Genomic DNA, 20,988 nt, shown 5'->3' on the forward strand with positions numbered 1-20,988 from the left:
GCAGTAATTGTCGAAAAAAGATCGAATTCCTCAATTAGGTCGAGAATAGGTTGTTGTAATAAATAATGTTGTATAAAAATATTGGAAATAAAAACTATGGAGAAATCAATGACAATAACCACCAAAAATTCAATAGAACTATTGACTTAAAAAGTAAATACTCAAATGCAAACTTTTTTTTAATAAAAAATCTTTCGGCAAGAACTGTATAATGTTCTACGACAATGTCGCCGCGATTCTGCCATAGGCAGTTTCTCAGATTTTTAATATTTCAAAAACACTTTATTTTTCAAAAACACTTTTGTTATTAGCAACACAGCACTTAAAAAGACTTCTACTGTACTGAGTTGTTCAGCCTCAATATTTTCTTTCAACAATTAAGATGTTAAAATTTTTTTTCTTCGTATTATACAGATAATTTGCTTTATGGTCATTTTTCTCAAAGCAAGAAATTTTTTAAAAAACAGTTTCTGATATACCACATTTCTTTTAGCGTTTCATGGATATTTTTTTCCAGAAAATATTCTTTTCAGCATTAAAGTTTAATTTTATGAATCAAGGGGTTATTTTTTCTCTATTTTTCAGCTTTATTTTTTTTATAGCTGTTAATTTTTTACTTATGAATATTTCTACAGATAACTATTGTAGTCTCCCTTTCCAATCATACAGCTAAGTTCTGGTTAATTTTTTCACAAATGTCTGAACTCATTTATGTATAAGATATTCATTAAGGATTTCTTTAAAAAAAGAAATAAAAGTTGCTATTTGATTGACAAACATTTGGTGTTCGGCCAAATCCCTATTCGTTACAACCCTAGTCTCTAAGGCATAAAATGAAAAGGAAATACATACCTGTTGATTATTATAGCTATCATTTGGAACATTAGTATAAGTATATTGAAGAGGAGTTTGTGGCGCCTGGTTTACATTTTGAGTGTTATAAGACTCTGGTTCCATTGTAGTAGGAGCTCCATTTTTATATGCATTAGTAAAAGGAGCCGACGTAAATGCTTTAGCCTTAATACGAGCCTAAAATATTAAAAGACGTTCAATAAGTAATTTTACGTAGTTAAACACTTACTCAATTGAAATTTTTCTTACTCTTTGTACTTAGTTTAATTCAAATGTCAAGATTTTGAGAAGTAACAAATCACAGGTCTAAAAGCAGGCCAAAGATAATAACAAATATAACATAAATCAAGACAATATTTTGCGAAATATTCAGGACAATTTTCGAAGTAGTAAACACATACCAGATACTTTTATAAAGAACACTCCCCCGAAAAAAGAATAACTTACTCCACTTAAGTATGAGAAAGGTAAAATTTATTATAAAAGAATAATAAAGTATACTACCTTTAGTTTCAGAATTGCTTTGTTCAGAACAGAAAGTTTTAACAGAATTTACTGTAATTTTATGCATAACAATGAACAATAGTTTGAAATAAATAGAAAATTATGGTAGTGTCACAAAAAAAATAAATAAACGCAATTAATTAGTTAATGCATTACGCTACAGGGTTCATGCTCTACTATAAAAATAAAATTCAAGTACTTTTCAAGGACTTTTTAAGACTTATTATAAAATTCTCAAGGACTTAAATTTTAGTTAAAGATAGACTAAAATTAAACATTTTAAACTAAAATGTTTTGACGATAAATGTTAGTCCATAATAGCAGTACTGAAGAATAAGACTTCCATTGCTCTCTCTTGATTTCGGAAAGTGATCCAAGTATATATATATATAAAAAACAAGGGTGATTGGCATCAAGTCGAGAATAAAATTCATGATGCATAAAAACGTCAGGTTTGAATTTTGCATTAAGGCTTATTTTAAGCTAGGTATACAAAGTCTGAATAAACAAAGATTCGGGCAGAAGACGGGGTAGGGGGGAATGTTCTATATAATACTGTGATATCAATTAGATATTTAAAAACAACTCTGCCGGGAGACTTTTATTTAATATTTAAAGTGGCAGAAGCATTTAGACAGTGAAATTTAAATTGTTCTTAAATATAATTTTGAAATTTCGACCACTTTTCTATTTAAGAAAATTAATCAATTATTGGATGTTGCGGCTTGATTATCATTTTAAATCTATTACCAGTCAACCATTTTAAATTGAAACAGATGCCAATTTCAGTAGCATACGCATTTGACATGGTCATGTGAATATGAATTGCAACGAGTAGTTTTCAAATAGAGTATAAATACGAAAATTAATGTTCGATATTGCAAAATGCGTGTATACGAATAGCGACATTGGATTTTAAACTCGCGGAAAAACTAATTGCGCTAAAAAAACGCTTAAGTACAAATCGCGATATTAGATTTTTAAATTGCTTTAATGGGAATTGCGAGTACGATTTTTGAATCACGCGAAAACGAATTGCAACACTAGGCATTAAAGTGGACAAAAATAAAAAAAGCTGAACTTTTACAACGCAGGTCACTAGGAGGAGGGGGGGGGGAGAGCTCTATATGATACTGAGATTTATAAAAGCAACTTTTAACTATGCTGGGAGATTTTTATTCAATATTTAAAGTGGCAGAAGCATTTAGACATTTAACTTTAAATTTTTCTTAAATATAATTTTAAAATTTTGATCACTAATGTATTAAAAAAAAATTAAGCAATTATAGGAAGGTGTGACTATTAAATTACTTACTAATGAAAAATATATCACATCTTTACAGTAACTAATTCAAGAGAAAGCTTACTTATACTTCTTTCAATAATCGCGACATTGGGTTTTAAAATTGTGTGAATATGAATCTTGATATTGGATTTTAAAATCGAGTGAATATGAATCGCGATTTTGGATTTTAAAATCATGTGAACATGAATCGCGGTATTGGATTTTAAAATCGTGTGAACATGAATCGCGATATTGGATTTTAAAATCGCGTGAATACAAATAACGATATTGGATTTTAAAATCGCGTGAATATGAATCGCGATATTGGATTTATAAAATCCCGTGATTAGGAATCACGCTGTTGGATTTTAAAGACACGAAAATACAAATTGCGATATTGAATTTTTAAATCGAGTAAATAAGAATCACGATGCATAATTTTTAGATCACGTGAATACGAATCGCAGCGAGTAATATTTAAATAGCGTGCGAATACAAAAAACGATATCTGATATTACAACTGCGCGATAACGAATCGCAAAATTGGATTTAAAAATGTGTGAATACGAATCGCGACGTTGGACTTTAAAGTCACGAGTATAAAAATCGCGATATTGGATTTTGAAATTGAGTGAATAGGAATTGCTAGTACAATTTTTAAATCGCGTAAAAAAATTGCAACACGTACGTTTTAAATCAGTTAAATACAAAAATCGACGATTGACATTAAAATCGTTTGATTAAAAGTCGCGATTTTAGCAAATTCCGGTGCAGTTCCTAATATTTAAAATTCCAAAAATCAGCCAAACAAACAAACAAAAAAATCAAATATCGGCGCTCGTAACGAAACGCTTAGACTCCTTTCCACTCTATAGCAGAAGTCGCGGTAATCCGACTATCGTTCGGGCGGCTTGGGTTTCTCCAATAGGACTTCCCAAAAATTTTAGTTTTTGGAACATGGTCGGAAATTTTCAAAATTGGGGAAAAATAGCGGATTTCCGCTTTTTCGTGGAAGTCTTTCATCCCTGCAACACATAATTTTTAAATAAGTCTAATACGAAGATCGATATTAAAATCGCCTGAATAAGAATCGAGATTTTGTCAGAATCTGGCGCAGTTCCCAATATTTAAAATTCCTAAAATCAGCCAAACATACATAAAATCCTAAAATCAAACAGTACGTGTCATCATCTGAAAGACGGGGAAATCATTCTCTCACACTTACGCGCATCATAAAGTTAAACATAGAAATACTGGAAATAGGGCTGTTTTCATGAGTTTTCGATATTTTCAAGGATTTAATATCATTTAAGTACTTCTAGGGGGCCTTGAAAATCAAAATGAAATTCAAGTACTTTTCAAGGCCGCGGGAACCCTGCGCTAATATTAAAATTAGCAAATAAGTAGAAAGCTGCATTTTGTAGTTCTTAAAAGATTTGTTTCATTTTAAAGGTTAGAATATTCAACTCTTATTATTAATGTGCAACAAAAAAAAGAAGCTATTTTTTTTAAAATGTACAGCTAAATGCCCCTTTGTGATCCAAGTGCCTTTTATTTGAGACATATATGTGGATAATTTCTGGGCAATATAGAATAGCGCAAATAGATGTTAACTTCATTTTCCACCTCGCATGTTTGAGATTATTCTTGTATTTATAGAATCACCCAATCAGGTTATCATTAAATAAATAAATAAATAAAAAAAAAAAAAGTAGTGCAGATTCTATAAACGTACACATAAAAATACAAGGTATTTTTTTTTACAAAAATTAAAACCTAAATTGAAGGACAGTTATTTGATATCCATTTCTTTGATTCAAACAATATTTTTACTGAAATAAAGCTAAATTTTTTTTTTTAACAATATTGATTGAATACTTCAATGATTAAGAGTAATACATACCATAACTGGTTTCCCATGAAAAGTTTTGGCTTCTTCTCTTAAATATTGATAGGCTTTTTGTGTATCAGCATCAGATTCAAACAACACATACCAACTGTTATTATGGGCAAATTCACACCGTAAAAATTTTGGACAATTTTCACTACTAAACAGCTCTTCAAGTTCCTGAAATAAAAGCTTAATTAAAGATACATTTTGCAAAAAGATAATATTTGATGCATAAAATAAACTAATAATAATTCAGTTCACCCCTTTGTGATCCAAGCGCCTTTTATTTGAGGAATATATGAATTTAAATAATCACCATTTGATAAAATTTATTTGTGCATGTGGCATTTAGAATCCTGATACAGTAGGGAACCGATTATCCAGAACGATCGAGACCATCGCTATTCCGGATAACTGATTTTTCTGGTTTTCTGAATCGCTACAAAAAGCTGTTTTTATTGTTAAACCCAACTTTAAAAAAATAATCTTTAAAAGAAAAAAACGATTAAGTAATACACTAATGATTATTTCCAAAATGATGGTAAGGTAAACATCTTTTAAAAAAGAAAGAAAAATCCTAAAATCTTATGAGGAAAAAAAAAAAACTAATGGCGGGAAAATGTATAAAATTTCGTTCCGGTTTTTTGGTTTTCCAATTTCCGGATAACGGGTTCTGTACTGTATTTTAATAATGTTATTGCACCATGAAAAACGTGAAGAAAACCAGTTTTTAAACTGCTTACAATTTATTTTGTTTTAAATTTTTTTTTTTAAATCTTGGGTGATTTTTTATATTGAATTTTATTTTGTTTAAACATTACAAATCTTCTTTAATAGTTTTTTTTTTACAAAAAATTCAATTTTTACATAAAATTAAATAATTAAAAGTATTAATTTTTCTGCAAATGTTATTATGTTTACTGATAAAAAACTTAGTGTTAAAAAATTAATGTTCATATAAAAATTATATTTGCCGCTAACATAATACGTGTGTGGCCCTTCGTTAATCTACGTGCTTCGCAAGTGGCCCTTCACTCAAAAAGGTTGTTCACCCCTACTTTAGTATTAAATCTAAACGGATATAATACCTACCTTTAAAGGAGTAGATTCAGGAATCTCTCGTAGTATCAAGACGCCAGAGCGAGGGTTTGAACGAACCTTCTCACCAGCTTCATCTACTTGGACTACAGCAGATTCTAAAATTAGAAAATATTAAAAGAGTTGTCACATAAGTTTTGTCCTACTAACATTAGATAACACATATCCATCAACCCTGATATTTAAATTTGCAGCGAAAATTATTGAATACAGATTTTATGTAATTCAAAGCTATCACAAATTTATAGAAATTAAGGAAAGAAGTATTAAACTATGAAAGATTTACTATTGCTCCAATCTTTAATTAAAAAAAAAAAATTGCTTGCAATAGAACTTGATGTGATTTTTGACGGAGTTGGGAGAAAAAACACTAGTCCCATTTTATTTTCAGTTTAAGCAGTTAAAAAAAAAAAAAAAAACAATGTCTACTAATACAGTCAAACCCCTCTACAGCGAACCTTCAAGAGACTAAAATTTTGGTTCACTCTAACCAGGAGTTCACTAGATCCGTTCCGCAAAAATTTTTAACTAATGGTTCGAATAAATAAATGACAAAAATAATACGTATTAACAAAAAAATGTGTTAACTTGCTTTTATTTTTTATTACTCTTAGTCTTGTGTACAAAAAAAAAATTAATCTTTTGCTGATGCTGGGAAAAATTTGTACATACATCTGCCTGGGTTGGCCTTTGTTTGTTTGGCCAGTATAAGTATTTATTTTGAAGTAGACATTTCAAAATTATTTAAAAAAAAAAAAATTAAGATAAAAAATCAGTCGAAGACAGAAAAAAGTTTATAATATCAAACTTCCTCACTTCTTTAGTTCACTATATCCACAAAAAATAACATTATATGTGTACAGAAAGGCACAGGACAGAACATTTCGTTCACTATAAACCGTATTCACTATGTTTGAGTGTATATTAAGCCTAATTGAAATTACTGAATTCTTCCTAAGTATATAACTATTAACTAATGTTTTCAATAACAAAGCTAAATAATCCACTTGTTCCTTAAATATATCATAAAAACTTTACAACTTCATGTAAATAATCACTTAACATTTAAATTTTATTTTAGTAATATATGTTGAAGAGCGATTTCTCCTTTTGCTTGTCTGCAATAACAGAGTTTTGAGTTTAATAACATCAGAGTTTGTAGTAAGGTTTTAAAATGTAGAAGACAAGTTTCTAAGCAGAAGGGAAGAAAAGGGAGCGAAAAAGAGAAAAGCTTCTGCAATATTTGATAGAGTTGGTAGCTACGATGATAAAATTAAAAAAAAATTGAGGATAAACATAAATAACAAGCAATAGTCTAATTTCCATAACCTGAACATATACAACATGTTCATTTCTTACTTAAATAGTTGGAAAGTGTTTCAGCACTTTCGTCACTCTAAGCTTGATAAATCGTACTAAATATTTTTTGTCGATATGTGGTCACACTGTGACAAGCATATGAAATTCAATGTTTTCCTCTCGACTATATTTGCAATTTCTTTACTTGCCCATTTTCACTGATAAAAATCATTAAAAAAAAATTAGCTTTTTTTGAGAGTTAGAAAAAGCAATAAAAATTCTTAACTTCAAAAAGTTGCAATTTTTTTTAAACTAGTTAATATTTTGGCACCGGACACAACCTATGAATTGTACTATATATTTGTAAACATTTAAAATTTAAAGGGATTAAAATTAAGTCTAATTTCAAACAATGAGAAAAAAGTATATTAAAATATTTTAGCTGTCAAAAAAAAAAAAATTATTTACCTCTAAGAACTTCCACTACAAGGTTGTGATTATCTGTCAGTCGTCGAACTTGATTAAACTTAGCAACTGTGCTAATAGCAACATAGCCATCGCTGTCCATTTGAGATTGAAGATATTCATCAGTTTGAAGATTTTCTCGAGAAAAATAATATTCCAACTGTCGGCGTAGAAGTTCCTTAAGAGATGTTAGACTCACCCTTTCACCTGTGGCCATTTCAACTGGAAATACCAATATCTTTATTTTAAAACAATATGCTAAGTAAATCAATTAAAATTTTTAATAGAAAATATATGGACTTTTAATAGATGCTGAGAAAATGTCTAGCAACATTCATGTTTTAACATATTAATTTTAATTTCAATGATTATAAAGATCTTAAATTCTTTTACTTAACAAGACAAATCTATAATTCAAGATGGAAAATTAAGCAATTTTACAAACCCCAATGAAAGAAAATGCACCTTTAAGAACTTATAAAAAACGCAAATAAAAGATAAGCACCTTTAAGCATTTTTGAAAAACACTACGCACCCTACGTAAAATAATTTTGTTGCAGATTCTATTGTAAAGTCACATCATTAAACATTAAATCTGCAACTATTAGTCTAAAATTTTTTAATAAAATAAATCACTTGAGATATAAATAGATGTTAAATTGCATTAGGAAATGCTGTTTTTAGTACCTTCAACATTATCTGGATTATTAGAGAACATTTCGACTTGAGAATTTGTGACTTGGAAGTTACTAGTTTCTGTAGAATTTAAAGTGGCACTGCTGCTAGCAGTTTCTGATGGAGATGAAGTAACAACTGTATTTGTTTCTTCCATGTCTAAAGATATAATTGGAACTTTAGCGTCAGTGTCACCTGTAAAAATAAAATGATATATGTATTGTTAATTTCATTAAAATAGACTATCTTTTAATAGAAGAAAATAAAAATATGGTTGATATTCAGATTTAGTAAACATGATCAGCATTTTTTAGAAGCAAACTGAAAAAGAAATGGCATGCAAAATGTCTCTTTTAAAAAAGCTATTTATTTACGAATCTTTAATTTTAAAATTTTAACTGAATGCACAACTAAATAGTACAAGAGTGGTTATACCCTGTCAAGATAGCAAAATCAAATGGTGTTACAAAAAATACACAATTAAATTTTTTTAAGATAACCATTGCGCTTTAGGATTCTTGTACCTTGTTAAGTTCTCATTAACAAGGTACTGTCGGTTAAGAACTCAAAAAATTCCATTTAATGAACTGAAAAGGGCTCCACCATAGGTAATTAAGAGCTGACTACATTGTTGTCAGGTTATTTAACACAAGTTTTTGTTTCCACTAAATTTGTTTACTATTATTGCAAAACCTTATGGTAACAGTACCAGTCTAGGTACAGTGCAGAAATAAAAATAAGCTTCATACTTCATTTACAGGAAAAATTCTCAGATTATTCAGAGAAACAATTTAAAAAAATAAAGCACACTGGTACAGAATGCATCAGTAAAAAACAATAGGACAGCAATAAGATCTTAAAACGGGGCTAAGTTTTTGACATGACAGGTCTAAAATCTTGCGAAAAGTGTCATTAACAGTTTTAACAAAACTGTAAACACTTTTAACAAAAACCTGGGACATGAAATCGTGCACAATACTTGCATTATATACTACTATAATTATGCTTTATATTTTTCCAAAAATATAAGTCTTAATACTTCAGGATCAATATTATCATAACTATTCAGTTTAAATAGCAGGTAATAACCGTGAGTTGTTAATTATTATCAATCTAAATACTAATTTATTTTAATCCTTTTTTATTAGATTAAATGAAACAGAAGTGGTCGTCAATAATTATCCAATATAAATTTTTATTGTTATTAATTATATGTAAGAAAAGAAAGCAGGATGTCTCATCACACAAAAAAGGCTGTGAAGTCAATTCAGGCCACCATAGGGAAATTTTTGGTCAAAATTACAAAATTTTTTGTTAAAAAAATGCCACTTTGCAACATTTTTCCTTTCAAAATAAATATATCAGTTAGTATATTTATTAGTTTGAATTATTAAGTTCAAGTGTGGACCTTAAATCTAATTTAACAAATTATCATTTTCATTTCTATTATTTTTAACATGTATGCTAGTTTATTCAAGAATTGTTTAAAATCAAAGTAAAATATTTTGGGGGAAATTGTGTTCATAGGAAATATTAGGCTCTGAGAATTTTCTGCTATCCTGCTTATGTATATGAATAATTCCAATAAATAATGACTATAATATACTCTCTGATAAAAAAAATATTTTTTCAATCAATCAATTCAAGGTTAAATTACTATTGAAATTTAGTATAGCTGTTAGAACGAATTCCCTAATAACATGATATTTCATTGTTATAATAGTTTTAGTACAGCTATATTCTAGTCTATGTAGCTTAGTATCAATCGAAAGAATAGGTTCAAATTTAGGTCTTATTAATGAAAAACTGAAAAATGAACTGTTGAGTAGAGAGCTTTTTAACTTATTTTTCGTAACTGCATAGTTTGAGAAAAGGAGGAGTTGAAATGGGGAGTAAATGAATTTACACTTTTTCATTTATAACTATCTAATATTTTCTACATCAAAATCTGGCTTTTTGCATTTGACTTCTGGTATCAGGGATGAATATTTTTTAAAATTTAAACTTGATTTAAAACCACATGGCAGTATGTTTTCAGGATTCAAAACTACTACATTGAAAATTGTATTCACAACAAATCACATTGATATTTTTTATTTAAACGGCCATAACATTCTATAGATAAATGCTTCCAACGTACTTTTTCTTGCTCAAACATATGGTATTTTTTAATTACTTCAAAAATGTTTTTGCACATAACACTTTTGGATTTCTATTATCAGTCCTTTTTAAACTTTCAGATTTTTTTAAAAAATTAAACTCATCCCAAAAGTACAAATTGAGTGCTAAAAATTAAAGAATTTAAAATTTTATCAGTGTGTTATTATTACTTAAACAAATTACTTTAAAAAAAATTAAACATGAATAAAAAGACGTTTTTAATGGGATGAGCAGCTTATTTTTTATAAAAAAGAAAGTGCATTCATAGGAATTAAAGAGGATATATTTTTTATCCTCCAAATAAGGATATTTTTTTCTCTCTAATTAGAAAAGTGTCAAAAATCTATTACCGATTGTATTATTTACTGCAATATGCAAGGAAATAGTCACCAAAATCTGCAAGATATCATTTTTTAGAAACTAGTGCTTTTGGACACATTCGACTAACAGTATTGTTGCAGTACTATTTATTCTCTAAAACTTAGTTTACAGACGCTCGAAGATACATGATACCAATGACATGGTGAACAACCATTAAAAAATTAATGATATTACAAAAACATCTCACAGGCATTTTAAAATTTATAACTCGTTTCTTCTCATACCTAGTAAGCTTAGCATCAATTGAAAGAATGTTTTCGAAACTCGGAGTTAATCAGAACTTAAAAATCGCCATGGTGTTAAGACAGCAGGCAAATTAGTTATATTCTATTGAATGTTAAGAGAAGCAACTGAATAAGACTATTCTTATCCCTTCCTTTGATTAAGCCTTCTTTGCTTCATGCTAAAACATGCTTTTTGTAATATTTAAATGCTATTTACTCATGCATGTGTTTTCTCACCTTTTGTTTATACATATCACCTTAACATTCGTATGCTCAGTAGATGTAAATCAATTTCAAATTATGATATATACAGGGTTGCCACAGAAAAAATGAACAAAATAGCCTGTGCCAAAATAAACATGAAAATAGTAGCCAAAAACTAGGAAAATAGTTGCCTAATAAGAACAAAAATTCATCAAAAATATTACTAAAATTTTGTTAATGACTTAATTGTCATATACCATCATCCATTCAGTCAAGTTGGTGGCAAATATGATAATTTTCATATAAATGTTTATATATATGAAAAGTGATTACTAAAATTCGAAATTCATGCATTGTAATACAGTTAAAAAAAGTTTTTTAAAAAATAAAAAAAATCATGCAGAATTTTTTAGAAATAATCATTGAAAAGGTGATCAAGAAATGAAATAGACTTAAAATGGAATTTGTGCAGATTAATTGAATTAAAGGGGACACTTCAGGTTCAAAATGATTTTTTTTAAATATCAACCAATTTTAATGAAAATTTAATAGATTGTGAATAAAGCATTTAGAAAGATATTCCCAAAATTTGAAGCAAAAATGTTAATTTGTTGAAAAGTTATAATTTTTTGAATAATTTATCTGCAAGTTAAATTACTAAATGTTCCAATATTTCAAAATGTTTCTTGCGCATGAGTTTTTATCGTAGCTGTATGAAACTCATTTATATTACAGTTTGAATAAGTATAAATAAAATTGGATATGTTTGAACAACTTAGCACTTAATTTTAAGCAAATAAAAAATCAAAATATCATAGTCTTGATATAATTTTTAAAAATTGAAATTTAAATAACAATTTAAAGTAATTTAAAAAATATTTAGTGAGTATTCAGCTTTTATTTATATCACATTGGTTACGGAACATTAGACCAATCATATATATGAAAAAAAATAAAGATTTATTCAAAACTCATGCGCAAGGAACTTTTCGAAGTTTGAATATTATCGTAAAAAACAACATTGAGAAAAACAGTATAACTATAAAAACAGACAGTTTACATAACCTTGTTTACAAATCTTGAAATGCTTATAACTTTACAAAAAATGACTGAAATTGAAAAATTTTTCTTTTAAATTGTAGCTAGATATAACTATTATTTTTTGAAACAAAAATTGAAAAAAGTATAATTTGGTCGATTTTTGGGTGTTTCATCGTGAAGTGTCCCCTAAAAAGTGAAGACTCAAATTTGCAATTCAAAATTTTAAAATTTTTGTATTTTTTAAGAAAAAAAAGCTTAAGAAATCTAGCGGGGCACAGATTTTTCACCAATTTACGCTTGATAAAAAAAAAAAAAAAATCTTTAAGGAGTACAAAAAAGTCTCCCAATAGTCTCCTTTTCGTGAAAATAGTTGCTTTTTTAGCCTTTTCAGGCAAAAAAAGTTGCCATAGTCGCCTCATGCCAAAAATAGTTGCATTTTAGTCGCCTGTGGCAACCATGTATATATATATTGTTTATCTTGTTTAATGTTATTAATCATCAATATTAAAATATCTAATAAGAAATATACATAACAATATGAAATGCTCTTATATAAATAATTAAGACAAAAGATATTCTTTTCAACTTTTATTTAATGCATCTATAAAAACAAATAAAAATCAATAAGTTTATTGATTTTGAGAATCAAACGATATAAACACAATTTGAATTTAATAAATAAAGTGTTTTATTTTTACATTTCTTACACTCAATTTTTTCATAGATAAAATTGTTATTTGAGTAAAAGCTTTGGACAGTTAAGATTGTTTTGTAGGTTTAAATTTTTTTAGTTACAAAGTGTTAGTTCATGGGTGATTTCACAGTATTGTGCATGTCGCAGACATGACATTTACAAGGTTTGATTGCTCATCATTAAATAAAAAAATTAGTTAGTTGACTGGTTTTTCACATTATAAAATCAAGAGACATGTCTTCTTTTAACCCAATGCATATTTAAGAATAAAAATGAATTTAAACTCCTTTAAAGTAAAAATTTGAAGTGTTGCGGACATGACTCAGAAAAATAAGGTTTTTTATTATAAATAAAGTTTTTCTACATTCACTAAAATCTTTGAATTTTAAATTAAAACTTTTTTTAGGTACAATTTCAGTGTATATTTCTATAAAAGAAATCCTAAGACCTTTGAAGAAATAAACTAATTTAATTGAAAAATGCCAAATTACAAATAATTTGTATGTTGCGGACATGACAAAAAGTTTCTCATTATAAATAACCTTCTTAGATGGTTGTATATCATTAAAATATTACAGATTTCTTTCGTTAAATAAAATATTGAGTAAATTACGATTTTTCATTGGGGATGTAACAAATATTCGGCCACTATTCGGTATTCAGCCCTTTTGCCGAATATTGGGCCTAGCTGAATACTGAAGTTATTCGGCCGAATAATGAAGTATATGCTATTATTAATTATTTAGATTTGTGAAAGCCTTATTGTTGGCATCAAGATATTTAAAATATTACAAAAAATACATCAAGTTGTTAAAATTTATTTTATTTTTAATTTAAAATTTGAAAATTATTTAATTACAAAATTAAAATTTTAAAAGTGAAACTTTTTAAAAATTTCTTAATTTTCTGGGTTTTAATAATTTTTCTGACAAAAAAGAAAGTTAAGAATACATTTAACAGTAGTAATGAGTTCTTATTTTAAATAAAATAGCATATAAATTACAAGTATAACTATAACTAAAACATGCCATTATTAATTATTTAGATTTATAAAAGCCATATTGCCTTGTTATTGGCATCAAGATATTTAAATTATAACAAAAAATAAATCAAGTTGTTAAAATATTTTTAAATATACAAATATTAAAGAAGCAATTTTGCTAATATTTATTTCATTTTTAATTTAAAATTCGAAAATTACTTTAGTTACAAAATTACAATAAAAAGAGAAATTTATAAAAAGTAAATATTCAGCCACCGAATATTCGGTATTCGGCCTAAAATTCGGCCCCATCACTATTCGTTACATCACTATTGTATTTTTTATTCATTGTTTTTTTTTTTTTTTTTAAATATTTTAAACTTGCAAATGATGAGTAAAAAATTTCATTACAATTTATTTATTATATTATTTATCTTTGAAGCAAGTTTAGAATTGTATGAATAAAACTGAGCAGAATGATCAGGTGAAGAATCATGTGACTGAGGGCATAAGTATGAGTCAGTTATTATTTCAAGTAGCAGTTTTTTCAAAAACTTAAGCTTGTTTAGAGCTACGAACTTGAAGTGGTGTTCAGTGTCATATCTGTCTAGGTTGTAGAAATTAATTGGCCGGGCCACCAAGTCATCAAACAATAAGGTTATCCACTGATTAAAATGTTGCTTATGTTCAAGTTTGTTATTTTGAATCTACAGCAAGTTTTGAAGGCTGTTTAGTAAATATTTCAACTAGGTGCATGATTTGGGGACTAAAGGGAGAATTCAAAGCAAATTGATCTTCTGTCATGGGCATATATGGCTAATATCAACTCTAATAAAAAATTGTTTTATTTTTACCTCAGTTTCCTCTGCTAATTTATCACTCCTGATTTTTCAACTACTAATTCTAGAATCCGTTCCTTAAATATGCACCTGTTGCCTTTTCCTTTTCATGGAGACATTTTTGATATCATCAAGTTTCTTCTGAGGAGATTTTGGCAAAGCATTATTAATTTTTTTTACCGCTTTTTCCCAAAGATTGTCTGCTGGTGTAGGCAGATATTTTCATGCTTCATTTTTCATATTTTGCATTTTTCTTTTTACATTCCCTTGTACTTCACTATTTTTTGTTCTTATGTGCTCCTCCTGTTCTTCAGGAAGAACCTTAGAATGTGTATATTCTTTTTCTTTTCTTGCTTTCTTCTGCTATGATAGTTCCATATTTCACTGCTTCAGCTTTCAATTTCTGTCTTCTTAGTTGAGACATTTCTATACTTGTTAATGGCATGGAGAATTTTTACAGTTTTACAAACTTAGTTCAGAATTCTATAATCTGCTTCAAGTTTTCTTAACTTGAATTATATAATAAAACAAATCAACTAGCAAAGATTAAATATCTTCAAAACTAATTTAATTTAATAGCAAAACATCTGTATAGCCTAAATAGGGTGACCTGGGGTAATTCCTGATCAAAAAACGCAAACATCTATTTTGTGAAAAAACTATCCAAAATAGAATTTTAATATTTACTGGAAGCTTGAGGCTATATGAGATGAGTCCTATGCCAACTTCTATTGTTTGAAAATCTAATTAGAATTTAAAAGATTTTAAATTTTTAGTGATCAGGAATTACCCCTGATCTTGATCACTTCTGGGGTAATTACTCATACCCTCCAACTGCTACGGAATTTCCGTAGTTTCAGAAATCTTCTTTTCAGACGGTAGCAAAATTAATGTCTTAATATTTAAAAAAAATTAATTTTAGCGTAACTTGTCCACTATTACTTATAAAAGTGCAGGCCATATGGCTAGATTCTTAAGTTCTAATAAAAGTTTTATGAGAGATCCATTTGCTTTAAAAATTTCTACTTTGGTTCGCTACCAGTAGAAAGAATTATTTTCAAAATCCTTATAAGTTGGAGGGTATGATTACTGATCACCAGTTTTTATTGTAAAGGGGCTGTTTGAAAATAATTATATAATGGTAATTAACAAATAAGACATTAGATCAAAAAATAAACCAAAAAGGTATACTTAAGCAGCTAATAAAATGATTTATTTAAAAGCAAGAAGAACGATTAACGCTTTAAATTTTCAAAAATCTTTGCATAGTGCCATACATTTTAGGCATTCAGCCAACTCATTCTAATGTTCTTCTGAAATATAAGAGAGTTCCCACATGGGTTACTTTTGCTGGATTTTTTAACTTCATTAAGGGAAAGTGTAAAGTTAAGTAAGGTATGCCAACAGCACTGGCAGCATCTCTCACACTGAAATTTTAATTTTCAATCATTAAAAGAAATTCACTAATTGTTTTCTAGAAGCTTAGTATCCTTTTTAGGCATATAATTTCTCACCTAATTTATCTTCTATTAACTTCTTATTCTTAATTGTTGCAATAAATGCAATTGTTGCTAAAATTTAAAATACATATATACCTATTTTTAAAAAAAAAATGGAATTTATACATGCTTAAAATGAAGTAATTGTTCAATGTAATTAGTCATTACAAAATTAAATAGTACAAATTTTATAAGTGCAAAAATTAATAGTGCAAATTTTTAATTTTATGTTTGTGACACTAATTTTTTGAAACAGATAATTAATTGCTTTGTTTTAATAAAATTTGAAAAAAAAAATTATTAAAATGTAAAGATGCTCTCTTATAAACACCCAGTATTTTAATACTAAATGTAAAAATGACGTTTTTTCAGTCATTAATTATGTAACTACAATATATCTCTTAAAATACCATGTTTAATTATAAATATTAAATGCTGCAATAGTAAATAATAATTTTCCTTTTTGTCATGTCCACAACTTCTAAATTAAATTTTTTATTTTATGCAAATTAAAGAAAGTGCATTTAAATTTTTTTATAACTATGATAACTAAAATCCATGTAGCAATCCATTGGTGCTTTGGATTTAAAGCGAAATGCAGAAGAGTTGGCAGCTATTAACAACTCTTAGTTTGAGATCAGAAAATTTTCAAAATATTAAAGCACTAAAAAAAATACCAACATCAATTATTTAATATTTTCTCACACCAATATGTAATTTGTAAAAGTTGAAGACTTCCTTAATCAAATAGTTTTAAAGTAAGGTTTCAATAATATTAAAACAAAAACACAGTAAACATGCTATAATTTTAGGTATTATACTAATATAGTAGATAATTCACCATAAAATTGATATGAATTACTTGTTATTTAGAATTGTTCACTTTTAAAATCAAATGAAAGAGACAAATCAATAATAAATTCATTACATACAAATTTGATAATGTAAAATTGTTGTTTGATCTTCTTTCAATGTGACTGAATTCTAAAAGCTTTGAAACAATGAATTCTGTAAGTCTCAAGTGAGCCATGTATATAAGTGAATGATCTTTAAGCATTTTTTTCTGACATTAAATAAAACAAAAAGATGTTAGATTAATAATTATACTCTCAAGCTTTCAAATGGGCAGTTTTGGCAACTATGCTAAGATAAACACCATCGTAATTCATTTCTTTAAAAGATAAATCGCAATATATTAAATATTAAGGTTCTAATTATCTTTGCTCAAACAATTTTGTTCTATCATTGATAAAACTACAATACAGTTAGTTGGTAAGATTCTGTAATAAATTTTGATAGGCAAATGATAGTATTACAAAAATGTTTTTCTACTTAAATTTCTCGATTATACAGGTAAAACTATTATTTCCAAAGCTATTAGCGTCTACGATAATATTTTTCATAACATCTTAGAACACAAATATAATGATGCAAAAAGCAGCCATTGTAGTCATGGAACAATACATTTAAGAAGACACAATAGCAACATGTTGACTTCAAAAATTTAAAACAATTTAACTTAAGAAACAATTATGTAAAATATAAATAAAAAAGTACACCAAGTGAATATTATTAGAATAATGAGAACATAATTTATAGTTTTTCAGCTTCAAAAGCGTGTATCAGAAAACCATGAAAATAAACTCACCTGTTTCTAGACTATGGAGGGGAAAGTTACTTGAGCTGCATTGCTCTGCAGTTGTTTGATTCTGGTAACTGCCAGGATGAATGTTGGAGACATGGTCTATAAGATAAAGTGATATTAGATTCAAAAGTGAAGAGTTACATATAGTGTGAAGTCAGCCATATAAACAATTCAACTTGTTGTAGAATACATAGACATTCATGTAGCTTTAAGGTCAAAAAGTACTATAGTAAAAAAATATATAGTTATAGTAAAAAATATATAGCAAGGGTTGAAAAACTTTTGGTAATCTAAAAATTAAAACCACTACATAGTACACTTTGATATCTGCAATGCTTCTAAACTAGCAATTATAAGTATGCAAGTTATTTATTTTTAAATACTTAAGGTAAGATATTTCATTAGTAAATAATCCTAGAATCGTATTAGGTTTGTCTTTGTTTATATAAAAATTATTGATTAATTCAAGGAACCTGTTTCAGGTGCAAAACCTGTTTACTGTGCTCAGACATTAGTTTTTATAGATCAATTATAAACTGTAAAAAATACAACAACAAACCATGCAAATAACTCATTAGATATAGAATTCATCATAACTTTAATTAATCATATCAAAATAAAACATACTCTGTAAATTCTCACACATTTGAAAATAATGCTCATGTTTTATTAATTTTACAATCATAAAATTTCCTCAGATGCACAATGTTTACAAAATGCACTTTAAACTAATAGAATAAGTCTGAATTTTCAAATACACAAAATTTTGACAGAGATTTAACACAAAAAATTAATATTTGCAGAATCAAAATTTATAGAATAAAATTTCAATATAAACAAAATAATATTTGAAGAAAACACGAAATATGATACAAAAAATATTCTATGGGTATATTTAAGCAAATCGATGATGCAATACTGCCGTTTATCGATATTTTGTAGGCAAGAAAAGCAAAATTCAGGATTAAAACGCGGATTCTTAAAGTTATATTGAAAAGTGTCACATTTTTAGAAAGCATGATATAATTCGATGTATTCAGGTCTACAAATGGAAGTGCGCACACCAATAAGAATAGCTTTTTTGCTATCAAAACATTTCCCGCAATGCACAATTATGCAGCTTGATATAACTGCGTCATAGAATTTAACAAATAATCAAAAACATATTCGCCACAATGACTTCAAATATCCTTAGAGCAACGATTTCAACTCGCGACTTAATAGCCGAGGGCAGCAAACGCCTTCGGAAAAAATTTTAACTATATAGGAACTTAACATACATCAAAAATCACCATATGATATAAAAAAGTTGTAACGATTATTTTTACACAAATTTTGAAAAAAAAAATTAACAATTACATGCATGATCATACTCAAAAGTGTATTTTAATGCGAACACGTTTTTACAGGCCAATTGCATTCAGCCATGAATACAAGGACCTATCACGTGAGCACTGCAAAATAAATACACTGAAAACAACAAAAAACACAAACGAAATATTTTAACACTTTTAAATCACCCCATATCATTAATTTAATCAAGTTAATGTTAGTTACGACGATTATCGTATGTTAGGCTTAACCCATTATGGAGCTAAGCAGGTATACATTTACTCTTACTTCCCGGTAATCTAGATCACGAGGAATCGGAATATTTTACTTTTACAGATCAATAAATTGAGTCGATTCCTCGGATCAACATGAATTGGTTTATTAAATAAAAATATGTTTATTAAAAATATGTACTCACCACTAGATTACATCAGCACTGGCATAAGCCAGCCCAGTAAACTTTTCAACATCTTGATTTAACAATTCGCAAAGGGCGAGTGATTCGGCCTAAAGAAATTTAAGATGACTCTAGCGCCAGACGTTGCCATTCGCAAAAACCTTATTCGCTTGACTCGTGCGCCGAAAAAAGTAGACGTGTCAGCTGATTGGGGTGGCCGAGAGATTCTTCCAGATTTTGTTATTGTTAATTACGCCATTATTACCGAGAGCAGACTCCATGTTCGTTCCCTCAACAATAGAGTTTCATGGAAGGAGGGTGTCACACTTGGAAGAGGAATTATTTTATTATAAAATCGGTTTTTACGATAATTCAAATTCATAGGGATCTGGCATGGCGTCAGAGAGATTGTAATAAATTATACCGCTTCTAACTCAGTTGCTTTTTAAGTGGGACAATAAAAAAATAAAGAGAGAATTGTAGAGAAATATTACAATATTTGTTAAAAAGTTAATGAAACAAATTTGTATAATCCAAATGTGCTATATCATTAGGAAAACCCCTTATATTCCCCCTTGCCTGCTAAACATATATTTTTAAAATTAAGTAGCTTGTTGTTTTGAGTTTGTAAAATATAAATATTTATTTTTATCAACTATAGCTGCCTGGATTTTATATAAAGCGAATGTTCTATTAATTGATAAAAAGCAAATCGCTATATTGTGGGTCCGGTAACAGAACTTGTGAGGCATGCGAAAGGCACCGCAATTTATTTTGTTCACTCTATTTCTCTACGTTTTTTTTTGTTTTTTTTTCCTTCTTAGAATATCGTCTGTAATGCAATTTTATTTTATTTCAGGTAGAATTTATAATTTCTCAAGATTTAGAATGGTTTAAATTCTTTACTTAAAAACTTTATTTAATTCATATGGTATTTTGTTAATTTTTTCAAAATTTTATTTTTAATGTTGACTTACTTCAATAAGCGAAAAATAAATGAAGTCAGGAATCTAAATTTTAGTTTTATTGTAAGAGAATTTTTCACTTTTCAATTAATAATTTCAAACTGCTTCAGTTTCAACAAAAAACCTTTTAATGATACAGATTTTATCATGCATTGATTCATTGAATATTCTTTCCTTTCAAAACTTACTGATCTACAAAGCACAATATTAATTTTTTTAAATATTTTAACACATCCTTGTCAGATAAATTTTAATATTTTTCATGTCGCTGATTAATACAGAGATTTCTGCTACTGTGACGTGTGGTGCTTAGGGGGGAATTAAAACCAACGGCTAGCTAACTTTTATTTTATTTTAAACAACATTATTATAGTTAGCACTCAACACATTCACAAACAAAACATATATGAAGAAGAAAATAAGGAGCTCTGCATGGCAGGCTTTCTATCGTTCGTTCACACTCTCTCACTCTCTCTCTGTCTCTGAGTTTTTTATCTAGTTTCTCACTAGGGGGCGTTACTAGTTCCAGTTTCTCCACAGACTCCCCCTCTGGCTC

The 20,988-nt window shown here is 27.9% G+C and overlaps 1 protein-coding gene across 6 annotated transcripts in view; it reads right to left on the minus strand.

The window, feature by feature from the left end:
* Larp4B (La-related protein 4B) overlaps positions 1–20,988 on the minus strand; it is a 139,864-nt gene that overhangs the window by 22,914 nt on the left and 95,962 nt on the right. For 2 of the 6 annotated variants that reach the window (XM_087165819.1, XM_016060829.4), the window contains exons 3-8: positions 17,742–17,837; positions 8,082–8,264; positions 7,398–7,616; positions 5,625–5,728; positions 4,545–4,709; positions 853–1,029 (exon numbers count right to left, since the gene is read on the minus strand). In XM_087165819.1, coding sequence (XP_087021945.1) covers positions 853–1,029; positions 4,545–4,709; positions 5,625–5,728; positions 7,398–7,616; positions 8,082–8,264; positions 17,742–17,837 — 944 coding nt within the window. Of the gene's footprint in view, positions 1–852; positions 1,030–4,544; positions 4,710–5,624; positions 5,729–7,397; positions 7,617–8,081; positions 8,265–17,741; positions 17,838–19,488; positions 19,679–20,988 lie in introns of those variants that run through there. The other 4 variants (XM_016060830.4, XM_087165820.1, XM_043040610.3 and 1 more) reach the window with 4 other exon arrangements.

This window comes from Parasteatoda tepidariorum, chromosome 6 (genome assembly GCF_982258835.1).
Source record: "Parasteatoda tepidariorum strain Cologne lab strain chromosome 6, Ptep-v5.0, whole genome shotgun sequence".
Taxonomy (NCBI): Eukaryota; Metazoa; Arthropoda; class Arachnida; order Araneae; family Theridiidae; genus Parasteatoda; species Parasteatoda tepidariorum.